Source organism: Chiloscyllium plagiosum, unplaced genomic scaffold, assembly GCF_037043375.1.
Source record: "Chiloscyllium plagiosum isolate Xiang-an unplaced genomic scaffold, Cpla_swu_hap1 HiC_scaffold_7, whole genome shotgun sequence".
Lineage (NCBI taxonomy): Eukaryota > Metazoa > Chordata > Chondrichthyes > Orectolobiformes > Hemiscylliidae > Chiloscyllium > Chiloscyllium plagiosum.
Genome location: NW_028270145.1, coordinates 90,926,736 through 90,939,659, shown reverse-complemented (window position 1 = coordinate 90,939,659; position 12,924 = coordinate 90,926,736). Strand labels below are relative to the sequence as shown.

At 38.0% G+C, this 12,924-nt stretch overlaps 1 protein-coding gene across 3 annotated transcripts in view; it reads right to left on the bottom strand.

Annotated features, from left to right (window-relative positions):
- The window catches only part of LOC148149661 (uncharacterized), a 487,290-nt gene that overhangs the window by 371,844 nt on the left and 102,522 nt on the right, over nucleotides 1-12,924 (bottom strand). For all 3 annotated transcript variants that reach the window (XR_015757547.1, XR_015757548.1, XM_087988625.1), the window contains exon 2: nucleotides 5,452-5,578. Coding sequence is in view for 1 of the 3 variants with exons in the window: in XM_087988625.1 (XP_087844751.1) it covers nucleotides 5,452-5,551 (100 nt within the window). In the remaining 2 variants the exon portion in view is untranslated. The remainder of the gene's footprint in view (nucleotides 1-5,451; nucleotides 5,579-12,924) is intronic.

Genomic DNA, 12,924 nt, shown 5'->3' with positions numbered 1-12,924 from the left:
ATCCTGACATGGTTTACTCTTCAATGCAAAATTAAAAAAGAAACAATTTGTCCAAATATAATTGGAAAATGTCCTGATAGTGACAAATTCAGTGGGATACCACCGTTGTCTTAATGTAACTTCATTCCATATAAATTAGTAGTGTGTGATTATGGCATACACCATGTGAGAGAGATGTCAGTTTTCTTTCGGGCAATCAATGTCTATAGTTTATAATTGCTATAATTCACCAACAATTTCCTACTAATTACATGACTCTACTCAATTGATTTTACTGTACCATGGCGATATCAGAAGCTAGCAAATAAAATGCAACCATGTTCACCACATATAGTTAGCCTAAAGTGGAATTGGGATGTGAACAGAATATAACTTCAGGTGCAGGTATATCAAGTGGAAGATTGTACCAAAACTTTTACCTCATTATTTTCAGATATTTACAAGTTATTCTATTTTTGATTCTTTCAAGAAACGTGGATATTGTCAGTTATACCAGCATTTATTGCCTATTTGTACTTGCCTTTGAGAAGATGATGCTCAATCTGATTGTAAATGTGGTTGTAAAATGATTGCTATCCTTTCTGTAGTGACTTGGAAATGCTTCTCCTCTTTTTCATCCCAGAATACATTGTAAAGATTTGTTCTACAACTATTATTTTGGAGAATAACAAATATGCATTGATATACTCAATGTCAGCATCATCTCCCTTCATAGAGTTATAGAATTGTATATCATAGAAACAGACTCTTTGGTCCAACTGATCCACACTGTTTAGATATCTTATATTAATCGACCCATTTGCTAGCATTTGGCCCATATCCCTCTAAACCTTCCTGTTCATGTATCTATCCAGATGCTTTTTAAATGTTGTAACTGGACCAGCCTCCACCACTTCCTCTGACAGCTCATTCCATAAATGCACCACCCTCTGCATGAAAAAAAACTGCCACTTAGGTCCCTTTTAACTCTTTTCCCACTCACCTTAAACCTATGTCCTCTAGCTTTGGACTCCCCTAACCTGGGCAAAGGACCTTGGCTATTGACCCTATCCATGCCCTTCATGATTTTAAAAACCTCTAGTAGATTACCCCTCAGCCTCCGACACTCCAGGGAAAACAGCACCAGCTTCATCACCCTTTTCCTATAGCTCGAACCCTCCAACTCTGGCAACAACCTTGTAAATCTTTTCTGAATGCTTTCATATTCAGCTTATTTTAAGCTATATAAATATTGTACAATCTCTACTTTACTTTCTGGTCTGATTGGTGAATTGGTAAAACAAACACGGGTGGGATGGCACTTCACAGTAATTAAAAATTTTAGATTCTGGTCAATTGATTGGATAGAATCATTGATTAGAGTAGACTCCCTACAGTGTGGAAACAGGCCCTTCGGCCCAATAAGTCCACATCAACCCTCTGAAAAGTAACCCACCCAGACCAATTTCCTTCTGACTAACGCACCTAACACTACGGACAATTTAGCATGGCCAATTCACCTGACCTGCACATTTTTGGATTGTGGAAGGAAACCCACACAGACACAGGGAGAATGTGCAAACTCCACACAGACAGTTGCCTGAGGCAGGAAGTGAACCTGGGACCCTGGTGCTGTGAGGTAGCAATGCTAACCACTGAGCCATCGTGCCGCCACAATGGCCACTTTTCCCATTACCTCCTTTTTTTAATCTTCACACTGATTTTGATGACACTTATAGAGAAAAGGATGGAAAACGTCAGGGAAATAAAATCAGATTATACCCAACAAAATTGAAATAGTTTATAAATTTGTAAACCTTAACATTCATTTGCAATTTTAAATAAAAATGTGAATATATGGGAGATGTTTTTGCTCCCATGAGCAACATGGGCAGTGGCGAGAAAGTTAGGTAAACATGTTAGAATGGAAAAAATGTCAGAATCTTGATGTTGAGGAAAAAGTATTCCAGATTTTCTCTTTAAAATTTAAACAGTAACTTCAGAATCGCACTAGTAAACAACGACAATGTTAATTCCATGCATATGTATCTGATTATTAGCCCAATTTGCCTCATTTATATACCACTTCTAATTCTCCCCTTCCCTGAGAAGCTAGATGGTACAAATTCCCAATATAGTTCGTATGGAACAAGTAATCCTTTTGCTCTTGACTGTTGTCCCACCCAGTAACTCTAAAGTGCTTTGACAAATGTAGATATGATGACAAGTTGCTAAGAACAAAGAACTGATTTTAATAGAAGACTGTTGAAGAACAGTGTTACAGCTGTTCAGGTTCATATGGAAATCCTGATTTATCCAATTTTGAATTTTGTAACACAATCCAGTCTCAGAATGAAGTTAAATGATTACCAATAAATGTACATTATTATTAAAATTTAGCATTAGACCCCTTATATGTACAGACACAATGACATATTAAAGCAACTTACTGCTACTTAATTTATGTAAGCAAGATATAATGGCTCTTTACATGACCATTTCAGTGTTTTAGTTGAAGATTACTGCAACATTAATATGGTTAGATAGAATTGTTTGCTTCCTGTTCAAGTCTATTACATTGATTAAAAATAAGATTTTATCACCTTCATAGTCCAGTGGCAGATTAGTCTCAAAGCAATTAGTTGCCTATGATGTCATTTCTATTTCAGTTTGTCTCAATCTTATTCCTCATTATTTTCAGCAAATCTTTCCTATGCTATTTTGAGTACTTGAAAACCTGATCTGCAACTGAATAATTTTGTTTTCATGAACTTTTCCTTAAATATTTTACAACCCATTTTCATTTTTTCACAAATATTTCCTTGCTTTTCATGACAAAGAGAATGATCAATTTCTGAACAAATCAATGCAAACGAAAGCGATGTCTCTTCCTTGAATATTCCAAGATCATTTCCTTGCAACCATCTAACTGTCAATAAACTCTTTATCAATTTCCCATCTGTCAGAATATTTCTTCATTGTTAATTAACTGCCTACAAATTTTGAATTTGATTCCTTGACTTCTAATGACATTAATATTGTCATTGAATTCTAAAATAAAATCACCACAAAAGCCAGATTCTTAGTAGTATTGCAGAGACAATGATATCTCTATATCTAAGCTATTTACTGCAAGTCTACTTCTTTGCAATTTCCCTAACCAATTAAATTCAATTTTCCCTTTCAATGATTTATCAAATTATCTTTAGAGCCATGAATATCTTGAGTTCAATAGTAGTTGTGGCAATGTAATCCTTATTCTTAGCCTGTGTGCAAAAAAAAATCCTAAACCCAATATTTGCTTTAAAAACAAAATCCCAAACTTCTGCTTTCTTGTTACTGATTATCTTTGGCCTTTAATTATATCATTTCATGTTGACCATCTGTCATTAAGAAGATTTCTGTCCAGCAAACACACTAATGCATTTTTATCAATAAATATAATTTTTAGCAATTCATAATTATTAGGTTAATGTTTTTGCAGATCCCCCAATCTTTTAGATTACAATTAAAATATATGCCTGCTTTCTTGTATCCACTTGAGCTTTACTTAACTATTGACAACAAAGGGTCAAATAATCTCATCTGATTTTCCTCCAGCTATACATATTAATAAACACAAGAGGGAAAATTTCTTCAAAACATCTCTGATTTCCACAATGTAACTTCAACAGAGTGTCAGAACGCTTGTAAAATTTCAGTTGCATGATTTTGCCATGCCAAATTTGATCATGAATTCCAAACAGTGATTTTTGAATATTCCTGAGCAGCTGATATATAGCAGAAGGAAGGTTGTGTTAACATTAAAGAAATTGAATGCAAAGGTGTGATATTTCTCATTTATGTTACACGCTTCATAGATATGGACAATAGACAAGGAGATTATTGTTAATCTGCATGCATTTCACATGTGGATATCAAGTAGAATATTCCACATATTATACATAGACAATAAGACTAATTGAGAAAATTCTTAAAATGGCTGAAAAAGAGAGGAAATTCATAAGAAAGACAGATTTTGGTCTCACCGTTTGAGCAAAGGGTAGGCAGAGACAAACATTGTAAGGAAAGATCGACAGAAAATATTGAAAATGGAGGCAGAGGATAAAATATACATCAAATATAATTGACTGAATGCAGTGTATTTGTCTGAAATATATTACAGAAATGCAGGAGATATATCTATGAAAGTTAGTGTTCTGGGAAGAAGATGAAACATTTAAAAAGTATTTGGACAAGGACTTGAAGTGTATTAACATTCAAGGTTATGGGCCTGCTGTGGACAAGTGGGCTAAGCGTAGCAGTAGTCATATATTTTTGGTGGGCTAGATTTGATGGGCTGAAGGGCTGTACTGTATCAATCTGTGACAATACTATGACTTTGAGAGGTGTACTTCATCTTTTTAAATGAAGAAATATTGAGACAGAGTGTCAAGCAGCTGCTCACAGCCAATAAAGTAAACAGTTTCTGAGGCTTTGGAATTTTTAAAAAAGTTAGAACAATAGAAGTAGCCTGAATGGGTGGTGTCAATCTCCCACAGAACCAGGATTTTTAAAATTTTAGCTTTCTGCAATTGTTGGGGTCTTGAAGCTGGATGTGGAAACTTCTATTCCTCTCTTTGCTACTGCTAAAGGCAAAGGTTCTTTGCCTGCTGCTAGAATTGCATGTGAGACAATCTATTTAATTGAATTTGCCTTTGCCAAGGGTGTATTTATGGGATGTAACTACATCCGAACAGTTAATTAGTAGCAGTGAATAGACTTATTATTTTGTTTGGCATTTCTGTAGAGTTACAGCTAAGCCCATTCTTTTATTTTATTTTGTCTGTATTGTTACGACACGGCAGTGAACCCCTCTGTTAATTAAACCAAACACCCAGAGAAGCTTGCCTCATAATCTGTTAAAATATAAGCGACAGCGAACTCCCAAATTCTACTAAGACAATAATATTAATTTATTCTTTAACTGTAAAAGCCAACATTAAACAACAACTACTCACAACTCTAAGCCCCCCTTTCACTTAACTGCTTATTACCTGCCTCCAACTCTATAACAATATACTGTTCCAAGAAAACACTGATTAAAACTACATCAACTTAATTTCAAAATCCATACAGCAGCTGTCGTCGTCTTCTGGCTGAAGATCTTCCTGAGTTGTCGTCGTTCTTTTTAGATGTTCTTTTACGTATGCTGGGGCATAATTTAAAATGCTTGATTAAATTCAAACTGTTGTCAAAAACAGCAACCAACTCAGGTATCTATTTCACAGCCAAATGTTACATATTTTTCAAATTTCCAGCACATTCTGAAACTGCTCCTGTGAGCTCTCAGTGGAGAACAGCATTAGTGCTCTCTTAAAGGTACAGTACACGCCTTCAAATTCATAACAGTATTTTAGTGTAAAAGTAAAGTATGTTTTGCTTAAAGTTGACCAATTGAATTGTATCTGGAATGCAATGCATTACACTTACCATTAACATAAGAAAAAATTAAGATCCAGGCTATGTTCTTAATATGTTTTGAGAGGTTTTGGTCTGGTTCATAACGCACTGCCGCACAAATATCCACCATCAGTTCAGCAGAATATCAATAGAAACCCTGGAGAAAGGCAGAAACAATTAGTAATCCATTCTTTTGAATTTTCCACCAAGGTTATAATCAGTATCTGGCCCTGGGTCATTGGATTATTCAAGGTTGGGTTAGACACTTTCTTGATTGACAAAGGAGTCAAGAACTGGCAGGAAAATGGAATTAAGACTACAAACAAATCTTGCTGAATAGTCAATAGGATTATGTGTCTGAATGGCCTACTCCTATTTCTTATGTTCTTATACTATTCTGTAATCCTTGATTATAAAAATGCTAGCATTTATTTCGGGAAAAGGGTGAAAACAAGTGCTAAGTCAGTACTGTTCTAATAAAACAAGCTTCTTTAACAGTTTGGGATTTAACCTGCAATCTTGGGAGGTTAATTGCTGATTACAATGATTCAAACATGCCAGAAGGCAATAAAATAGAGACATGCAGGTTTAACATTCAAGTGCCAATTACTAGTAGCTTTCCTGAAAGTTACAATCTCCATCATGCACTTCCACTGAAGTGAATTAGCTGATGATGAAGGATGTGTTTGATGAAGTATGTATAATTTATATTTATTAATACCATTTTTGAAATTTCGCTTTCAATATAGAGGCAGATAGGTGTTGGTTACTTCTGTAAAGAGCTTTCTTTTATAAAGAGACAAAAAAACCCTGCAGACTCTGGAATCCAAAGTAGACAGGCAGGAAGCTGGAAGAACACAGCAAGCCAGGCAGCATCAGGAGGTGCAGAAGTTGTCTTTTCGAGTGTAACCCTTCTTCCTGAAGAAGGTTTACACTTGAAGTGTTGACCTCTGCACCTCCTAATGCTGCCAGGTTTGCTGTGTTCTTCCAGCCTCCTGCTTGTCTTCTTTAATGAAGAGAAAGATTTGGTCAGGGCGTCGTTTATGAAGAGACTGTATCAGCATTTTGTCAGGCAGCAGGCGACTGCAGATCCTTGTGATGTTAATAAAAAAAAATGTTTATACTGATGTGCTTACAGCGTATAGATAAACATGTAAGGCCATTAACTATGTTTTCTGGTCAGAAGGATCTAGGATGAACAAATATTTTCCAGTTCAGTTCAGAAGACACCAAGGTTGAATTTAGAAGCAAGTTTATTTTCTCTCCCAGAAGCAATTCAGGATACTTTAGAAGCCAGTTACCTCAGCAGAAGGACTTAGTTTGTAAAACTTCCAAACCAGGCAAGTTTGATTATAGGAACAGGGAAAGTCTAGGCTCAGATGTTTGAAAAATTCATGTCAACAGATTTGGGAAGCACTTATCACGTTGACTCCATCATCCACACTAAAGAAACTTAATTAAGTGGAACTCGATAGAATTAAGATAAGACTAGTTTTTTTTTGGATTTGAGTTTCTGGAATGAATGATGTTGGAAATTGCATTTTGTTAGAGTTGACAAAGCCTGGTGCTGGAAAAGGCACAGCAGGTCAGGCAGCATCCGAGGAGCAAGAGAGTCGACATTTCGGGCAGGACTCTTCAGAGTTTTGTTGTGTATTTTAGGTTTTGCAAACTATTATGCATGTTTAGAGAGCATCTTTCAAAATGTTTCCTTTGTGCAATAAGCTTCTGTTCTTCTGTTGAAAATAATCTGCAGCCTCAGTGACTAACTACCACATTAACAAATTATCAAGGTAGGTCTCATTTTGGAACCTGACTTGTCCAATTGTACCCTCAGCTGGGATCATAACACAGGGCATTTGCACTGCTCATAGCAGCTGAATGGCCAAAGAGGAGGTGTCCGTGCATTTGGAGGAGAGATATCCTATACACAAAGCAGATGAACAGGCTACAAAGGCAACTATTCCTGACGGATATGGGAAGTAATTGCTGAATGGTCATAACCAGGAGCACTATCCCCATATTTCTATCACTTGGGGACCTGACAGACACAGATTGAAAACAATTCCAGTGCAAACGTGTAAATACAGAAGCATTATAGAGTAGACTTCACGACTGCCTATTTTCATTAGTTCTCAGTCCCATATGTTCTGAAATCATTGTGACATCATTGATGATGCATCCCAGCTGTTAATAGTAGCACTAGTCGCCATGGTCCCCGAAGACAGCAAGGCTGCTCTCTCATTAGAAAGTGACAACCAGAGGTGAGTCATTGACAGAAATGTGGCTTAAACCAGCATAAAACTGGATAACTAAAATGCCAGGTTATAAGACGTTTTGGGGAAACAGGATGCGTAAAAATGGAGAGTGGGGCAGTCTTGATCAAAGGTAGTATCATTGTCCTTGAATGAGGTACAGTTCCTGATTTAGTATCCATGTGGTTGGAGGTGAGAAACAGGAAGGGAGCATGACCTTGTTGGATATTTATTATAGACCCACAATAGTGGGGATGAAATAGAAGAGAACATTTGTAGGTGGATTATGGAAACCTACAACCAAGTAAGATGAGAGCTAGTGATTTCAATTACTGCACGGTTGACTGCATAAAAGGTAGAGTATAGGGCATGGAAGGGGAGACATTTCTGCAACGTATGCAGGGGACCTTTCTGGAGCAGTACATTTTATGTCCTGCCAGGGGAGAACTATGGTGGATCTGGTCCTCAGAAATAAGACAGGCCAAAGTGGAGAACATCAATCACAAAATAATAAGTATCAATGTTAAGTTGGAAAAGGATAAAAATCAGTCAATGATTAAGGTCTCAGATCTGCCCTGGAAAACGGCAGATCTTAGATTTCAAAAAAGAAACAGATAGGTTACAAGCTAGATGCATACCCATGAGAAATAAATACAGGTAATTGAAGTATAGAACACCCTAGAAGGCTAAGGATATTGGTGAGAAATAAGGAAGAGAAAGAACCACATCATGCACGTTAGAATAATAATAGCATTAGTAACTGGGAAAAGTACCTCAAATGCAGGAAAGAGGTTAGGAATGGAATAAGGAAGGCTAAGGCAGCATGTGGAAAAGATGACAAGCTGTGCTAAAATAAATAGTAAAATTTTAATATAGTGAAATGTATTAATAGTAAAAAATTACTGAAGGATAGAGTGGGGCTACAAGGATTAAACTGGGTAAGCTGTTCATTAAAGCAAAGAATATGGCAGAGGTACTAAATTAAAATTTTCCTTCTGTCTTTACCAAGTTAAAGGATAGTGACAATGAACCGGTTGAAAATGTCGGTGTTGAGCAACCGAGTAGTATAGAGACAGATAAAGAAGAAGTGCTAAGAAGGCTGGCAGTGCTCTCGGTAGGGGAATCGTCAGGCTCAAATGAAATGCATCCTGGATTGCTGAGAAGTAAGGGAACAAATTGTGGAGCCATTGACAGAAATTTTCCAGGCTTCTCTGAACACAGGATTAGTCCCAGTGGAATGGGGGATTGCAAAGTTGACACTGTTGTCTCAGAATGACTCATTCAAAGGATGACCCAAAAATGATAGACCTGTCAACTTGACATCAGTAATGGAAAAACTGATGAGGGGCATAATACAGGATAAGGTAAATATACACTTAGAGAAAAATAATCTTATAGTAGACAGTCAATGTGGCTTTGTCAAGGGCTGGTCATATCTGATAAATTTAATTGAATTCTTTGACGAGATGACACAGGCATTGAATGAGGGTAGTGCTGTGGATGTTGTTTGTTTGGACTTTCTAAAAACATTTGATACGGTGCAAGGTGGCAGGTTGGTTGTCACATTAGAAATGTTTGGGATTATGGATCTTTGGCAAAATGGATTCCAAATTGGATAAAAGATAGGAAACAGAGGGTAGGTATAGATGGGCTTGTCTCAGTTTGGAGACAGTCAAAAGTAGTGTTCCTTAGGAATTGGTGTTGGGACCCTTGCTTTGATTTATATGAATGATTTGGAAACAGGTACTGAGGGCAAAATCTCTAAATTTGCAGATGGTACTTAGATAAGGAGAATAGGGGAATGTGAGGATAACGCTGAGCAACTTCACAGGGACATTGACAAGTTAGCCAAATGGGCAGACACCTAAAAGATGAATGTCAATACAGAGAAATGTGAGATAATGCATTTTAATGAAATAAATACTGAAAGGTAATATAGGCTCATTGGTACAACGCTGAGGAGAGTATAGGTGCAGAGGGACCTCAGGGTTGATGTGCATGATTTTCTGAAGGTGGCCAGGCAAATTGAAACTGTTATTAAGAAGGCTTATGGGATTGGTTTATAAATAGAGATTTAGAGTACAAAAACAAAGAAGTGATTTTACACCTCTATAAATTATTGACGGGCTACATTTGGAGTATTGTGTTCAGATCTAGGCGCATTATTTAAGGAAAGATGTTAAAGCCCTGGAGAGATTTCAAAGAAGACTTATTTGAAGCGTACCAGGATTTTAGATACAAGGAAAGATTAGAAAAATTGGCTTTATCCTTCTTGAAGCAGAGAAGATTAAGAGGTAATCTTATCCAGGTGTGGGAAATGTTGAATAATTTTGACACAATAAAAAAGGATATTCTGTTTCCACCAGTTGGTATGTCAGTACCTAGAGGGTCACAATTTCAAAATTGTCAGCAGGAAAGTTAGGAATGAAATGAGGAGAAACTTCTTTATTCAGAAAGTTGTGAAGGAACTCAGAAGTGAAGAAAGTAGGAGGTTTCAAAATAGAGCTGAATATAAACTTGAAAGTGATGCAATTAGAGGATCACGGATGTAGGGTTGGAGAATAGATAGCTCTTTCAGGAGTTGATACCAATATGATGCATCAACTCGCCCCCTTCTGTATTATAAAATTCTATGATTCTAACCTGAGGGTCACTACCCTTCAGCAAAGGGGGAAGATGAGAAGACGGTATTTTCATAGTGCCCTCAACTTGTGTGTGGCTGTTGGTATCACCCTGCATTGCATACTAGCTGTTTATTAATCCATGTACAATGTGATGATGAGTGACAAAGGGAACCTCAATCCACAAACACATTCCTTAATAACTGCATCGCCACCACTATCTCAACTTCAGTATGCTCAAGCCATCATTGAGGATGGTGCAGTGGCAGTGTCCCTACCTCTTTGTCAGAAGGCCTGGGTTCCCATCTGCTCCAGACATATGTCACATGACCTGAACAAGTTGATAAAATATTATTGCGGCCATCATCTCATTAAATACTGACAGACATCCAACTCACAATGCTGTACCCTTCACAGGCACTACTCAGACACATTTCATAGCTATTCAACCACATAAGGCTGAAACCCATCCACCGCCTACCTATGGATACACACACGGAGTAATTCATATTCTTCAATCTTTGTCTTCCAAGGCAAGTTAGCACATACTAAATTCCAGCAGGGTTGAGGACAGGGTAAATGTGTTCTCCAGCTTCCTTACACATCCATAACTATTCTTGATCACTAACCAAAAACCTAAGCTCACTCACAAGTACTATTTGGTCTTTTTACACTTGTCCTCCATGCAGGTTGCATTGTAACCTTTCTAGTTTTATGATGGTTCTCAGGACCAAGCTCCATTCCACCCCACCCTCGATCCAAATCCCACTCTGGGCCAAAGCAACTGACAGAAGAGGAAAAGCACCATACCATTAGGAGAAAGAGAAGGAGGACGGTGAGGAAGTATGCATTGTATTAATTGTTACGTGCATGCCCCATGTAATCTGGAGGTTAAGGTAGAAAGGTAATGGTCTCTGGTCATGGTGGGCAAAATTTCAGAGTTTTACTGTAAAGGAGTTGGGTAAAGTTCACACAGGGCCAAGCTCTAGAAAGAGGTTGATGAGGTTAAGAAATAAAATGCTTGGTGCAAAGATGACAGTTTATGGTTATTGCTAAAGGGTGGGAGAAGAGTCTGTTTACAGCTTTGCTTCGGTTTTGATGCAGAGCCTAGAACCCACCTTTGTCCATCAGTGAGAGGCTGGTATATCCCATCCAGCACCCTCTGGAGTTCAGTATCATGCAGCATCAGGTGACATGAGGTCACAATTATCACTATAGCTACCACCACAATCATTGCAGCTTCCATGGAGTACTGAAGCTGCAATAGAACATGGAAGTACTATTATGTAAGCTCTCAATGCTGACATGGCAATTCTGGGCTCCTCAGTTAAAAGGAGCTTTCAGTCATAGAATTTCCACAATTTGGAAGCAGGACATTCGGCTCTTAAAATCCATGTCCACCCTCCAAAGAGCTTCCCACCCACGACCCCACCACCACCTGTAACCCTGCATTTCCCATGGTTATTTCACTTAGCCTGCAATCTCTGGTCACTATGGGCAATTAAGTACAGCCAATTCAGGATGCACTTTGCAGAAACATCAGAACAGGTAAGAGCAATTAAAAGCCACTAAGGTAAGCACCAGGATGACTAATTTAATAGTTATAAATGCTTTTTGTTGTTACAGATCAACTGGGTGGTCTTTCAAACTGTCTGATGGTTTTTCTTTATTGTGTTCTTCACAGAGAAGAGATTGATTGGATTCAATGCAAGTTGCAGACTTTTTGATGGAACCTGCATCTTGGAAGATAAGGTATGTAGCATCAGTGCTTTGACACCTGAGAATGGAGCTATCTTAGAACATAGGACATAGAAAAGTACAGCACAGAACAGGCCCTTAGACCCATGATGTTGTGCAGAGACTTAATCCTAATGTAAAATATAGTAACTTAACCTATGCACCCCTCAACTCAGTGCTATCCATGTGCATGTCCAGCAGTCACTTAAAAAGTCCCCAATGACTTCACTTCCACCATCTCAGCTGGCAACACATTCCATGCATTCACAACTCTCTGTGTAAAGAATCTACCTCTGATGTCTCCTTTATACCTTCCTCAAACTATGATTTCTCGTACCAGTCAATCCTACCCTGTAGAAAAGTCTCTGGCAATTGACTCTATCTATTCCTCTCATTATTTTGTACACCTTGATCAGGTCTCCTCTCTTCCTCCTTCTTTCTGGAGAGAAAATTCTGAGCTTATTCAACCTTTCTTCATACGTCAAACCCTCCAGTCCAGGCAGCATTCTGGAAAAGCTTTTTTGCACCCTTTCCAAAGCCTCTGTATCTTTCCTATAGTAGGGCAACCATAACTAGACACAATATTCAAAGTGTGGTCTCACCAGGGACTTGTAGAGCTGCAGCAAAACCTCGTGGCTCTTAAACTCGATTCCCCTGTTAATGAAAACCAAAACACCATATGTTTTCTTAACAAACCTATCCACTTGGGTGGCAACTTTGAGGGATCTATGTACTTGCACACCCAGATCCCTCTGTTCCTCCACTCTGCCAAGAATCCTGTCTTTAATGATATATTCAGCATTCGAGTTCGACCTTCCAAAATGTACCACTTCACATTTATCCAGGTTGAACTCCATCTGCCATTTCTCAGCCCAGCTCTGAATCCTGTCTAT